This window comes from Callospermophilus lateralis, unplaced genomic scaffold (genome assembly GCF_048772815.1).
Source record: "Callospermophilus lateralis isolate mCalLat2 unplaced genomic scaffold, mCalLat2.hap1 Scaffold_63, whole genome shotgun sequence".
In the NCBI taxonomy this organism is placed as follows: domain Eukaryota; kingdom Metazoa; phylum Chordata; class Mammalia; order Rodentia; family Sciuridae; genus Callospermophilus; species Callospermophilus lateralis.
This window is the reverse complement of record NW_027514713.1, coordinates 16,980,121-16,992,263: the sequence shown is the minus strand read 5'-3', so window position 1 is coordinate 16,992,263 and position 12,143 is coordinate 16,980,121. Positions and strand designations below refer to the sequence as shown.

At 49.0% G+C, this 12,143-nt stretch overlaps 1 protein-coding gene across 1 annotated transcript in view; it reads left to right on the top strand.

Annotated features, from left to right (window-relative positions):
* Positions 1-9,455, top strand: part of LOC143389653 (alpha-1,6-mannosylglycoprotein 6-beta-N-acetylglucosaminyltransferase A-like) — a 115,486-nt gene extending 106,031 nt beyond the window's left edge. The window contains exons 9-10 of the mRNA XM_076842565.1: positions 2,235-2,392; positions 8,901-9,455. Coding sequence (XP_076698680.2) covers positions 2,235-2,392; positions 8,901-8,916 — 174 coding nt within the window. The 3' untranslated portion in view covers positions 8,917-9,455. The remainder of the gene's footprint in view (positions 1-2,234; positions 2,393-8,900) is intronic.
* The last annotated feature ends 2,688 nt before the right edge of the window (positions 9,456-12,143 follow it).

Here is a 12,143-nt window from a genome sequence, read left to right as displayed (position 1 = left end):
GCTGGCTGCTGGCTGCAGAATCGGGGAGGTTTCATTGCTCTCTTTGCTGTGTCTTGGCTTACTCATTAAAAAGTAATACAGGCATAAGGTTTAAAAAAAAAATAAAAACACTCACACACAAGAAGTGCCAGAGGCCCCTGTTGGATACAGTTTGTTGGGGAGCCACACCCTTCTCGTTGCTAGAGGACCTGCCGGGCAGTAGGAGGTCCCTCATGCAACACTCTCTGCAACAAACAAGGGTGGGACAGAACGTTTCCTCTGTGTGCCCCAGTGCCAGGAGCTCTGGGCCCTGAGATGACTAATTTCCTCATCCACACCAAAGTGGGAAAGGAAACCTGAGGAAAAATACAGTCTTTCAGAAGGACACACATTGCAAAGTAAATCTCCTGAGCCTAGTCCTGCATTTCTCTTCTCAGCAGCAGCATGACCAGCAGGAGGTGTTCTTAGAATAGCACACACACGGTTCTGTATGTCTGTGCCTCCTCCCCTCAGTGCCTGCCACAGATGGAAACCCACTGGGAGCCCCCGTTACCTGGTTCCTCTCACTGCTCAGCATGCCTCAGAGATGTTCTTACGTCAGTGCATGGAAACCTCCTCATTTGGTGTATTATTTGTCCTAAATAGGTGTCTGTGTAAATACAGCCTTTGGATGATATGGAGCTCTTTGCTTCATCTTTCCAATGCTGCCCTGATGTTTCAGATGGTTTCTTTGCATGTGTCCCCTCTTTCTGTGGGGTGCATTATCAGAAGGCACCCATGTACCCAGCATTCTAATCGTCACTCCTGAGGACTGGCCCTTCCCTGAGGGAATATCACACGCAGGTCCTCTGTGCTCCTGTGCAGGTAGTATCTTCAGCAGGTTGTGTCGTCTGGGGACTTGAAGCCATTCTGCCTTGGGTCAATTCACAGGTCCATTCTGCCTTGGGCAAGCAGAGCCAGCTCTGGGCACCAGGGTCATGCATCCCAGCACTGGCGCTTACATAAGTTTGCTTTGGGCACAGCTGACAGGAGGTCCCAGGTCAGAGAGTGGCTGCCCCTCCCTTCTCCAGTTTCTCATCATTCATGATGCCCTCACCCCTGCGTCTCCCTCCAGCATGCTGCTTCCTCACTCTACATCCCAGAGAGACTGGCTTTGCCCCACATGACCCTATTGTTAGGGGTACTGTGTCCTTCGCATATGTCTCTACTTGTCGAGTTCCTGTGACATAGTAGTCACTATTTTCAACCAATAAGCACAGAGTCCCTGGCAAAGATGTTGGACTGTGTCAGGTGATGCTCTGGATGCCTACGGGTCCTTGGTGGCATCCTCCACCTCACAGCCTCAGCATTTTCACAGCCTCAGTCATTGAGTTAAAACAAGGTCATACTAGGTAGCTGCAAAATTTCGGTATATCCTTACCAAGTCTTGGGACTCAGAGAGGGGTGAACTGGCCAGCTGGTGCAGGTGGGTGAGGCTGTGCCTTCAAGGGCAGATTGTGATAGCCTTTGGGGCATTAGTGATGTGACGATAGTGAATAGCCACCCCTGTGGGCCAGTGTGTTACTGTGTTAGTAAGCTTTTTTGTCATTGTGACCAAAATGCCTAAAAAAAGAACTTAGAGGAAGAAAGGTTTATTTGGGGCTCCTGGTTTCAGAGATTGAGTCCATGGTTGGCTAACTCCATTGCTTTGAGCCTGAGGTGAGGCCAAACAGCATGGCAGAAGGGCAGTGGTAGAGGAAAGGGGCTTATCTTGTAGTGGCTGGGAAGCAGAGAGAGAAAGGATTAGGGGCAGCAGGGAAGATGCACCCTTCCAGGACATACCCACAGCGACCCACCTCCTCCAGCCATATCCCACCTGCCTATAGTTGCCACCCATTCAAATTAGGACAGACCGATGTTACAGTTCTCATAAATGAATCATTTTGCCTCTGAGTATTCCTTCACTAACACAGGAGCTTTAAGGGGACACCTCATGTTCAAACCATAGTAGGTTCTGTGTGCACTGCAGATGTCACCTCTCGCCCCTCATCCCTGCATGGGAGATGCTGCTGTCGTCCCCCTTTGTGGTTGAGGAAGCTGGTAATGAGACAAATCAAGACCTGGCTCAGGGTGTGTCCAACTGGCTCCCAACTCTCCTGTTCACTCTTCTTTCACAGCATGGTGGGTCCCTCTCATCTTCCAGATGGCTTGGCAGAGGTGGAGATGCCCAGTTGCATCCTTGGTCCCTTGGCTGATGGCTGTGTTTTCATTTTTAGGACTTCTGCCACGGGCAGGTGATGTGGCCGCCCCTCAGTGCCCTACAAGTGAAGCCTTCTGAGCCTGGGCAGTCCTGCAAGCAGGTGTTCCAGGAGAACCAGCTCATCTGTGAGCAGTCATTCTTCCAGCACCTCAACAAGGACAAGGACCTACTGAAGTAAGTGCCTTGGGATGGGGAGAGAGAATGGAAGGGGGTCAACTCAGCCTCTGTGAGCTTTCTGGGTTAGAGTCAGATTGAGAGGTGCTCATTCTCAGTTTCCAGGCTGTGGGCTTTAGGGGAAAGATGAGGTGAAGGCAGCAGTTTGCAGCTGGACCCCTACATTTTCAGTGTTCAGTAAGATGAAGTCACCTGGTATACTTGGGATCTGCCTAGGGACATTGTATTTGCATAAATAATGACACATCTGGCCTTGGAGATCATGGGAGATGTTGGTTTTGCTAATGCCATACCCATGAACAGGAAATGGAGGTGGCACAGAATCATAGCCATGGGTGGACACACCCCTGAGACCTCTGGCAGCAGGCAGATCCCTAGATGGCCCCCGGCAGAGTCTGAGCAGCATAGGAAAGAGGTGGCATCTTCAACTTTGGAGTCAGAAAGGAATGAGAAATTGGGAGGAGCAGCTGGCACAAAACTGCCCACAACAGATTCCAAGTGCCACCTTCCCCTCTTCTGGTCCCCTCCCCTCTCCAACTTTCCTCCGGAACCTTTGGTGCATCATGCATCAGGCCTCAGTATACCTGACTGCTGGGTCCCTCCCCAGCACACAGGTGCAGGCCTGGGAATGTTGGCCAGGGCTGTATCGGGGGGCCTTTATGTTCTTGGAATTTCTTGCCTCATACTTGCAATTTGTTTAGTGATGCCATTCATTTCCCTTTGCATCAGCATTTGAGTTTGACATCTACAGTTCCAAGATTTCCACATGAGGTTTTTTTCTGGCTTCTGCCTCCTGATCCCTCTCAGTACGAATTCTGCTCTCCTAAATTTTATCACTCCCCACCCTTGGTCCACCATCTAGTCTCCCACCTTAATTTCCCTGATAAGGAATTTTCTCCAAGAAACATGCCTATAAACAATAAGGACTGCTATCTTAACTGTGAAGATTCAGTCCAATGGTTGTGCTGTCCTAGGCTTGAAGGAGATGTTTCAGGAATAGAGTGGTCTTGGGGATCAGTTATCCCCCATTCTGGCTTCCTACCCGGCCACTGTGGTTATTGTTCATGGTGGTCTGAGCTGGCCTGCTTCCTCCTGTGTGTCTTGCTGTCCTGAAACATGGTATAAAACTCCCTTTGGAATGCATGGTCTCCAGCATTACTGGTAGGGATGCTCTCCTGAGCAGGACTCTGAGGGATGCTGTTTTTTCTTTTTATAGGGGAACCAGGCTTTTTATGGGGTAGGTAACTAGAGGCTACCTTGATTCCACCATCAACATAAAAGCACAGGCCAGAGAGGGAGGGTAGGGAGCTTCCTAAGAGGGCTGGTTTTGACATGGAACCTCCAACTCCACAGCAGAGATGTTGAATTCTGGGGCTGGCTTTCCACTGGCTCAGTTTGTAGATATCTCCCAGGGAAAGATGGCTTTTTGAGAACCCTGAGCACTGTATTGGAGTTCTGAAATTGCTTGGTACAGATGTGGCACTGTACTTCTAGTTCTGCCTTTATGCAGCCCCTTCTGGAAAACGGAGGACAAGAAAGTGCCTCCTGGGAATGAGACCTGCATGGGACTCCTGAATAGTGGGTCTTTCCTCCAAGCCTGGGAGGGAGTCATGGCACTTAGTCTCAGTACAGTGACTGAGATCTGGCTCAGAACTAGCCTGGAGCCCATGCAGGTGGCCTGCCTCTAGGGTAAGGGTCTGGGTCAGTTGGAACAGAAAGGGCAACCAACTGCTGGGAAAGGGGCCAGTGCCCTCTGTTCCATCAGTTTCTCAGCTGTAGAGTGGGGACATCCTGGGTGACAACAGGATGATAATGGATAGCTCTTGCTGAAGAACAGAATGGCCCCTCCTTCCAGGCAGTTCTAGGTGATAGAGTTCAAAAACCAATTTCCTGGCCAGACTGCCGCCTTTTCCTCCTCCTTCATGCCCCATGCAGATCCACAGAGTAGAGAGGGGCATGGTGTGGGACAGTCCTGCAGTCAGACCCTGTGCCAGTCGATCGCTGTCTCCTCCACGCCTCCCCACAGTGGATATTTGGGTTTTCTTACCAGGAGGCTGGAATGAATGGTAATTTCATAATAAAGCCGCCTAAATTAATTCTGTGAACATAACAGCCCTACTGAATAACTTGTTCATGCATTTGTAAATACAGATAGTGTTGTAAAAAAAAAAAAAAAACCAGCTATCTGGCAGTCTATTGAGTGCCTCCTCAGCATGGAGGTAATCCTGGCCCATCCATATTCATGGCCAATTAGCAATTAGCAGCTCCACGAACTAGGGCTGCTTTTGCTTCTCCAACTTGGGACTTGGTTCTAAGCTGAGCTTAAGCTTTTTTCCATCTTGGGGTGTCCACAACCTTTAAGAGCCACCTGTCCTCGCTGTATAGTATGAATTTAACAGATTACATAAATCACGTCCTTTGGAGCATCCATGTGGCCATCTTGAATCAGGGAGGAGCAGGCCAGGGGTCTTTGAATTCCTATATGTGCAGGGAATGGTTAAATGCTGGAGAGACCACCTCAGAGCATTTGTGATTCCTCCTCTGGGCAAGACTTCACCTAGATCAGGAGTAGAAGGATCGAGAAGGCAAAAAGCCCCTGAAGTGCCAGAGATAATTCCAGCATGGCCCAGTGGAGAGGACTGAGCTCCATAAAAAGGAACATGTGTTAATATGAAGCCCACTTTATATTTTGGTTACCTCTGTTTTTCTGGGGATAAAACCTAGGGCCTCACACATGCTAAGCAAGTATTCTACTGCTGAGCCACATCCCCAGCCCTTAGCTACCCCTTAAAGGTGTATCTTCCAAAATTTTAAAATTCAGGTGACCCCCTAACATAAGATGGTGCAGCTTACAATTTTTTTGACTATAGCTTGATGTGAGGGTGTGGATGTTCAGCAGAAACTGTGCTCCAGATTTGAATTTGGATCTTTTTCCAGGCTTTGTGCAGGTAGTTTAATACTGTCTCACTATGTTGGGCCGTAGGGTTACACTGAGACTCCAGTCAGCCACACGGTCACCAGAGGGAACCACCTGCTCCACAAGGTGCTGTGTGGCTAAGCTTGTGTGGTCAGTAGGTTGGGTATTCAGTGAATGTTTTGATGTATTTTTAGCATAGGATGGATAGATGGAGGCATAACACTGTCTGAAGCAGAGGTGCATCTGTGTTGGCCCTTCAGGTCTTCTGAGCTGTAGAGTCTAGACTGTGTGTGCCTTGGCATCAAGAAAGGAGATGGCCCTGAATCAGAGTGGTTACCAGGTCTTGGAGAGAAGGCAGGCACTCTGGGGCAGGGTCCAGTGGGAGGAACAGGAGCAGGATGTAGGACAGGCTTGTGTCCTGTCTGGGAGGGGCCAGTACCTTCCATCCTCCACCTAGTGCTGGGGTTCCTAGCCTACCTAACTCCTGTGGTAAGGAGAAGGTGGCAGCCCCATGGGAGGAGAATTTGCTCTCTTATTCTTCTTCAAGAGCCAAAAATTGTGCGCTGAGTACTGAGGGGTCCCAGAAACTCCCAAACTCAACCTGTAAGAAAAGTGTCATGGGCCAGTCCGAGAGAAGGTGGTACTGTGGGAGAGCAGATGGGAGGACACACACATGGTGCTTGGAGTCTCTGAGAAGAAGGGAAGGGTGTGTGTATCTGAGCAAGACAGGACAGAGAGGCACATGCAGCCCTGTGTGTACCCTGAGAAGGTCGGGGATCCCTTAGGGATTGAGGACCCCTGGACTAGGGAGGCTGTCTAATCCAGTGAGGCACCTCTCTGGTGACTTTTGGGTGTGCAGGTACTTGTTCCTGGAGTAGCCTTTTTGCCTGCCCAGGGCTGCAGAACAAGTACCTGCACACCCACAAAAGGGAGCCCCCCCCACCGGGGACCTAGGAGATGCTCAGGCCAGGGGTTGGGTGGTGTTCGAGAGGGAGTAGGGTCATACATACCCCCAACACACATCAGTGAAACTTTGGGGAGCTGCCTGAGGTGTGCCTTCACTGTGGCCCCAGGAAGTGACAGTTGCTGGAGCCCTTGGTGGGAGTCTCTGCTTCTCCCCAGCAGGTGTCACCTGCTACAGCCTCAGTTGAGACCCATTCACAGGTTTGCACTCACAAGTACACGCACACGAGCAGACTGCACAGGAGCCTGGGGACAGGTGACCTGGGAGGGCATAGGAAGACTTTTCATGGCTCCAGCAATTCCGCCCCCACCACAGGGTCTGAAAGTGGTGGTAGAGATTTCCATACTTCTGGTTAGCCACATTCCAGGCAGCTGGTCTGAATGAGGTCACAGCAGCTACTGTAATCCACCCACATAAATAAGTAGCATAAACATAAATCTGTGTCCGAAAGCCACATTCTACATGTAAGCTTTTCTTTTTTTTTTTCCAAAGAGAGACACACATATCTGTGTATTGTAGCACCATTCAAAATAGCTAAAATTTGAAGGAATCAACCCAGGTGCTCAACAATGAATAGATAAAGAAAATGTCGCACATAATCACAATGGAACATTACTGAGTCATTAAAAACTGAAATCTTGTCACTTGAAGCAAAATGGATGGAACTGGAAGACATTAAGTGACATAAGTGAGACCTTTAAAGAGAAATATTACATGTTCTTTCTCACCACATGTAAACTTTTCATTCCCAGCTCAGCTCCAGATGCCCCTTTCTCTTTGATGGCCAGTTTGGTAGACTGACAAGGACATAGTCTCTGACTCTTTTTTTCTTTCAGGAAATCCATGAAATGCTCACTTTAGCCTTCTTCCCAGTTAAACACTATCTCCCAGGTGGCACCAAGACCAGGGATGTTAGGGCACTTGAGAAAGTGTAGAACACCCCTGGTGACTGCAGGGACAAGTCAAGAGGGGTGTTGGCCTCCAGAGCAGGCATCGGAGCTGGGTCCAGTTGGCATGCATCAGGGAAGCCAGAGCCCCAGGGAGTGCTGGTTCCTGGAGCAGTGGGGCTTCAGCCTTGGCTGAGCAGGAGCCAGGCTGGTAGCCTGGAAGAGTGCTCCAGAAGCCATAGCAGATGTGCTGGTAATTGCCAGATAAACACTGGCCAAAGGAGGCCGGGCTCAGGCCCCTTGGTTGGCTGGAGAAAGAAGGAGGGCGGTGCTTTTCCCTGCCACCTGGAAGCCTCCCAGAGGTAGTGGGAAATCTCAAATTCACTGTTCTAATCTCCCTCCATCCCAGCAAGAAGTGAGACTTCTGTGAACAATGCAATGGAAATAGCTGGTGTGTGTAGATTCATGCCATCTACAAGGGAGGAAGGTGACATAACCCATCCAAGGCCTGTCAGGGTCATGATGGCAATGGCAGTAATAATAGTAATAGCTAATATTTATCGACCACCACTCAGAACCAGATTCCGCCAAGTGCTCTAGAAATGTTTCTCTAATTCCTGCAGTTAAGGACTATTTATCCCATTTTACGGAAGAAAACACTGAGCCACACAGAGACTCACTCCTTTGTCCGGGACAACACAGCTCTTAAGAGACAAAGCCAGGAACTGAAACCCAGGTCTGCCCGGCCCCCTACACCTTGTTTCTGGAACTTGAGTGCAGCACCAGGTTCTAACTGGTTTCCACACAAGACACCAGGCTAAGCCTTGTTGTCCTGGAGAAGCCACGGTGGGGTGAACCAGTGTATCCCGGGTGAGAGGGAAAGCCCTTGGAGATAGGTGGCCATTCCTTTGGAAATAAACAACAACCAAAACAAAAAACAAACAAACAAAAAAAACCAGAATATCCTTTGCAGCCCCTCAGACAACTCTGCTGTGGGGAGAAGATGGTGAAGAGCACAAGCCTCAGGAGCAGGGTCTGGCTCACTGGCTCTGCACATCCTGAAGCCTTGGCTCCTTCTTCTGTAGCTTGGATTACAATCTGCTGTATTGAAGGGTCATGTGACACTCCAAGATTTTGGGCAGGAAGTCCCTGGGAGAGCACCCAATTGCTCACCAGTGGAAACTAAGGCCATATCATGGGAATCTTTTTAAACATTTAATAAAAAAATACTTAAAAAAACCAGCACTAAGCCCCAGTGCCGTTCCTCTGCTCGCCGCCAACAATTTTGTGTGCAGCTATCTTGGCTTGGATAGTCACACAACACACCAGGTTGACCATGTTGTACATCCTATTTCATAATTTGCCCTCCTCTGGGACATCTCTCATGCCAGGGCACACTTTTCATGTTTGGAGTTCTGTGTGGAATTCCACAGACACAGGATGGCCATGGTTTATTTGGCGATTCCCTACTTGGTGAGAAGACAGTTGGTTCCAGTTTTCCTTTATTACAGAGCAGCCTCAAAGACACCCCCCCTGTGCACACCCAGGCACACCTGTATTTCCAGAGCTGAGGTTCCTAGAAGTGAAGAATTGCAGACTTAGAGGGGCACCATTTCATTTCTGCAGCAGGAGAACTGAATGCGTCTCCCACACCTCAGCAAGTGGGCCAATGTGGCCAGTGACAGGGATGAGCTCTGTCCCCTGCATTTCCAACCCATGTGCTTTTCTCTTCCTCTTCAGGTATGAAGTGATCTGACAAAGCTCAGAGCTGGCCAAGGACATCCTGGAGCCCTCCTATGACCCCAAGAGCAAGCACTGTGTGTTTCAAGGGGACCTGCTGCTCTTCAGCTGTGCAGGCGCCCACCCCAGGCACCAGAGGATCTGCCCCTGCCGGGACTTCATCAAAGGCCAAGTGGCCCTCTGTAAAGACTGCCTATAGCAGCTGCCAGCTCAGCCCCACATGAAGTCCGCTGGGGAAGATGGTGGCTCCACTGGGCAGAGACAGGGGGGCAGAAATCATTCAGGGACTCTGGCCAGAGCCTGAATTTTTTGTCTAAGGTTTGGATTTGGGATTGCTCCCGCTGAGGTTAATGCCTCCCCCAGGGAGTTTTCACCAAAACAAACACAAGGAGTTTTCACCAAAACAAACACAAGAGCAGTTGTGAGGCAAGGAGCCTGCCTTCTTGTGGTTCAAGGAACATCCTTCCTATTTTGTGAGGAGAAGCTGTAGGGAGATTGTCAATGCAGGTGCTCCAGGGTGGGGGAAAAAATCTCATGATTCATTTAAAACAAAAGAGGAGAAATGAGCTGATTAGAAAGAACTTTGGGAACATTCCTAAACCCATTAACTTATTTATTTGGGAGGTAAGGAGGGGGACAGGGAGGGAGGAAGGGGATTGATCACACATTTCTTCTTTTATTTCCCACTGTTAGTTATTCTCAATACTGCTGTTCCTCTGTCTGCCTCAGGCAGGTACAGTGGGGCCATTAGCAACCAATACTCCACTTCAGCCTGAAATATCCAGAGTAGGCAAATCCAAAGAAATCATCATATAGTATATGGCCACCTTTATCTGGCTTCTTTCATTTGGTATAATGTTTAACGTTCATCTAAGTCATACTGTGTACCAGTTCTCCATTCCCTTTTAGGGATAAATAATAGCCCCCTGTATTTATTCTTCAGGTAATGGGTGGTTTCTACTTGTGCCCATTATGAAAAACACTGCCATGAACTTTTGGGTACAAGTTATGGCATGGATTTGGCTTCAGTCTTCCAGAGCACATCCCAAGGAGCAGAATTTCGGGGTCGAGTGATAGCTCCATGTTTAACATTTTGAAGAACTGCCAAATTACTCTTCAAAGCAGGCTCACCATTCATGTTCCCATCCTCCCGCTCCTCACCAACACTTGTATCTGCTCCTGGTTTTGAGTATAGAGGTCCTAGTGGGAGCTGGTAAGGGTTTTAACATTTAAAAGCACAGTGCCTTTCAGAAACAGATGCTGGATCCAGAGTTAGCCATGCCAGTGTGCCACTTCTTCAGTGAGTGCCCTCCATGTGGGTTTTTCCTCAGCATGCACTGACCATCCCTTTTAACAAAGGGTTCTCTAAATCTACAGCCCAGCCTCTGGCCCAATGGTGCTACCTGGCCTCTCCCAACTCATTTAGAGCATTACCCATGGGTGGCAGGAGGCTGCATGGGTAAGGAAGCCACCCCAAGATGCTAGCCTGGGCATCCTGAAGATCAGCATTATAGAGAAAGAAAGTCTCTATTTCCAAGTCATGAAGGACCATAAAGACATCAGACAAAAGTAAAGGAGACCCTTTGTGGTTTTAAACACTTTAATGCTCTTGTTGTGATCTTTGCCTCCTGTGCCAACCCCTAGGAGAACTGATCCCTGGTAGGGGCTTTTCTGACCACTTGACAGTTCAGGATCAGGAGAAGCCTGATCTATCATTTTCTGGCTAGGGAAGCAGGTGGCAAGAGTGGCTCTTCTCCTGGTGAAGCCCATCACACCACCCACGAGGGAGTAAAACCCTGCAAAAGGAGGAGAGATGCTGGATGGTGGTGCTCAGATATCTGTCTTAGCCAGCATTGGTACCTACTAGAATGCAGATCTCAGGAGAAAAGCAGGAGCTCAGTTCCCTGTTGAATCCACAGAGCCCAAGACAATGCCTGGCACACAATAGACATTCAAATCCTGACTTAAACACACATCTGTTGAGCATATGCTGAGCCAGGTACCCATCTGGGTGTTATAGATACATACAAACTTTGTCAATTTGAGGGTATGCACTTTACTGATGAAATCACTAAGTAAGGGAGGTTCAAGAATTAAACCAAAGTTATCTAGAGCAAGAAGGGCAGGGATGGATTCTATCTGAGGCTGTCTGTTCCCTCCAGCGTCTGCACTAACATCCCAGAAGAGGAATGCAAAGTTTTGAACTGATGACATAACTGAAGAAATGTCAATAAAAACCAGAAATGGAAGAAACACAACTTTTACAACTTGAACATCACACTTCCATTTTACCTATGAGTTGTCACAAGCCACACAGAAAGGGAATGGTTTAGGGCAGTTTCTGGAATTTCCCCATGACATAAACCACAAGGGTCCTCACCTGTTTTACCATCATGGTATCCCTGAGAGGAGCTCAAAGCTCCACCTCCTTCCTGGGGTAGCCTCCCCCCAACCCCGTCATGTAACAGAGCCATGTGTCAAAAGCCCTCATTCTGGCTACAAGTTAGAAAATTGAGATAATACATTCATGCAGTCTGTACTCCTAGGAGAGAGGAGGCAGGTGGGGGACAGGGATGATCTGAGCAAAGCCTGGGTCAGTCCTATTCAGGGGCCCCTAGGACAGACCTCCAGAAGCTGCTCCCCATTCGTGAGAATGAGACAGCTAAACCTGAGGCCTGCAAGGGCCTCTCAAGGACTGGCCTGGGACACACTGCAATGACCTTATCATCACTCAAAGCGTCAGCTGGTGACTCAGCTGAGCACACAGATTTAGACAAGAATACCTCATCTCACCAGCACGAAGCCTGACACTCACCTGGAACAGCAGCTTCTCTGTGCAAGGCCCACCCCCATTCACCTGGGTCACTATGGCTGGGGTGAACCCCATTCATGCCCCCCACCCAACCTCTTCCTTGATTCCCATTTATGTCCTCCTCCTCAACCTCCATGAATTATTGCCCTTTATGAAATCTGCTCAAAGTTGCCTTCTTAAGCCAGTTTCATTTTTGTGCCTCCTATTCTGCTCATAAAACCCTAGCTGAGATCATCCGTGGCTCCATATTGCCTCATAGATAGGTAAGTCCCCCTCCCTCTGTAAACTGCCTTCTTCAGCCTCCATCTCCTGGTTTTCCTGCTTCCTCTCCAGCAATTTCTTCTCAGCTTCCTTTTCTGCTCCTCCTCCACATGCCTACTGGAGTCACTTGGGCTCTTCCTCTGAACTTTCCCTCCATCTAAACTCTCCTC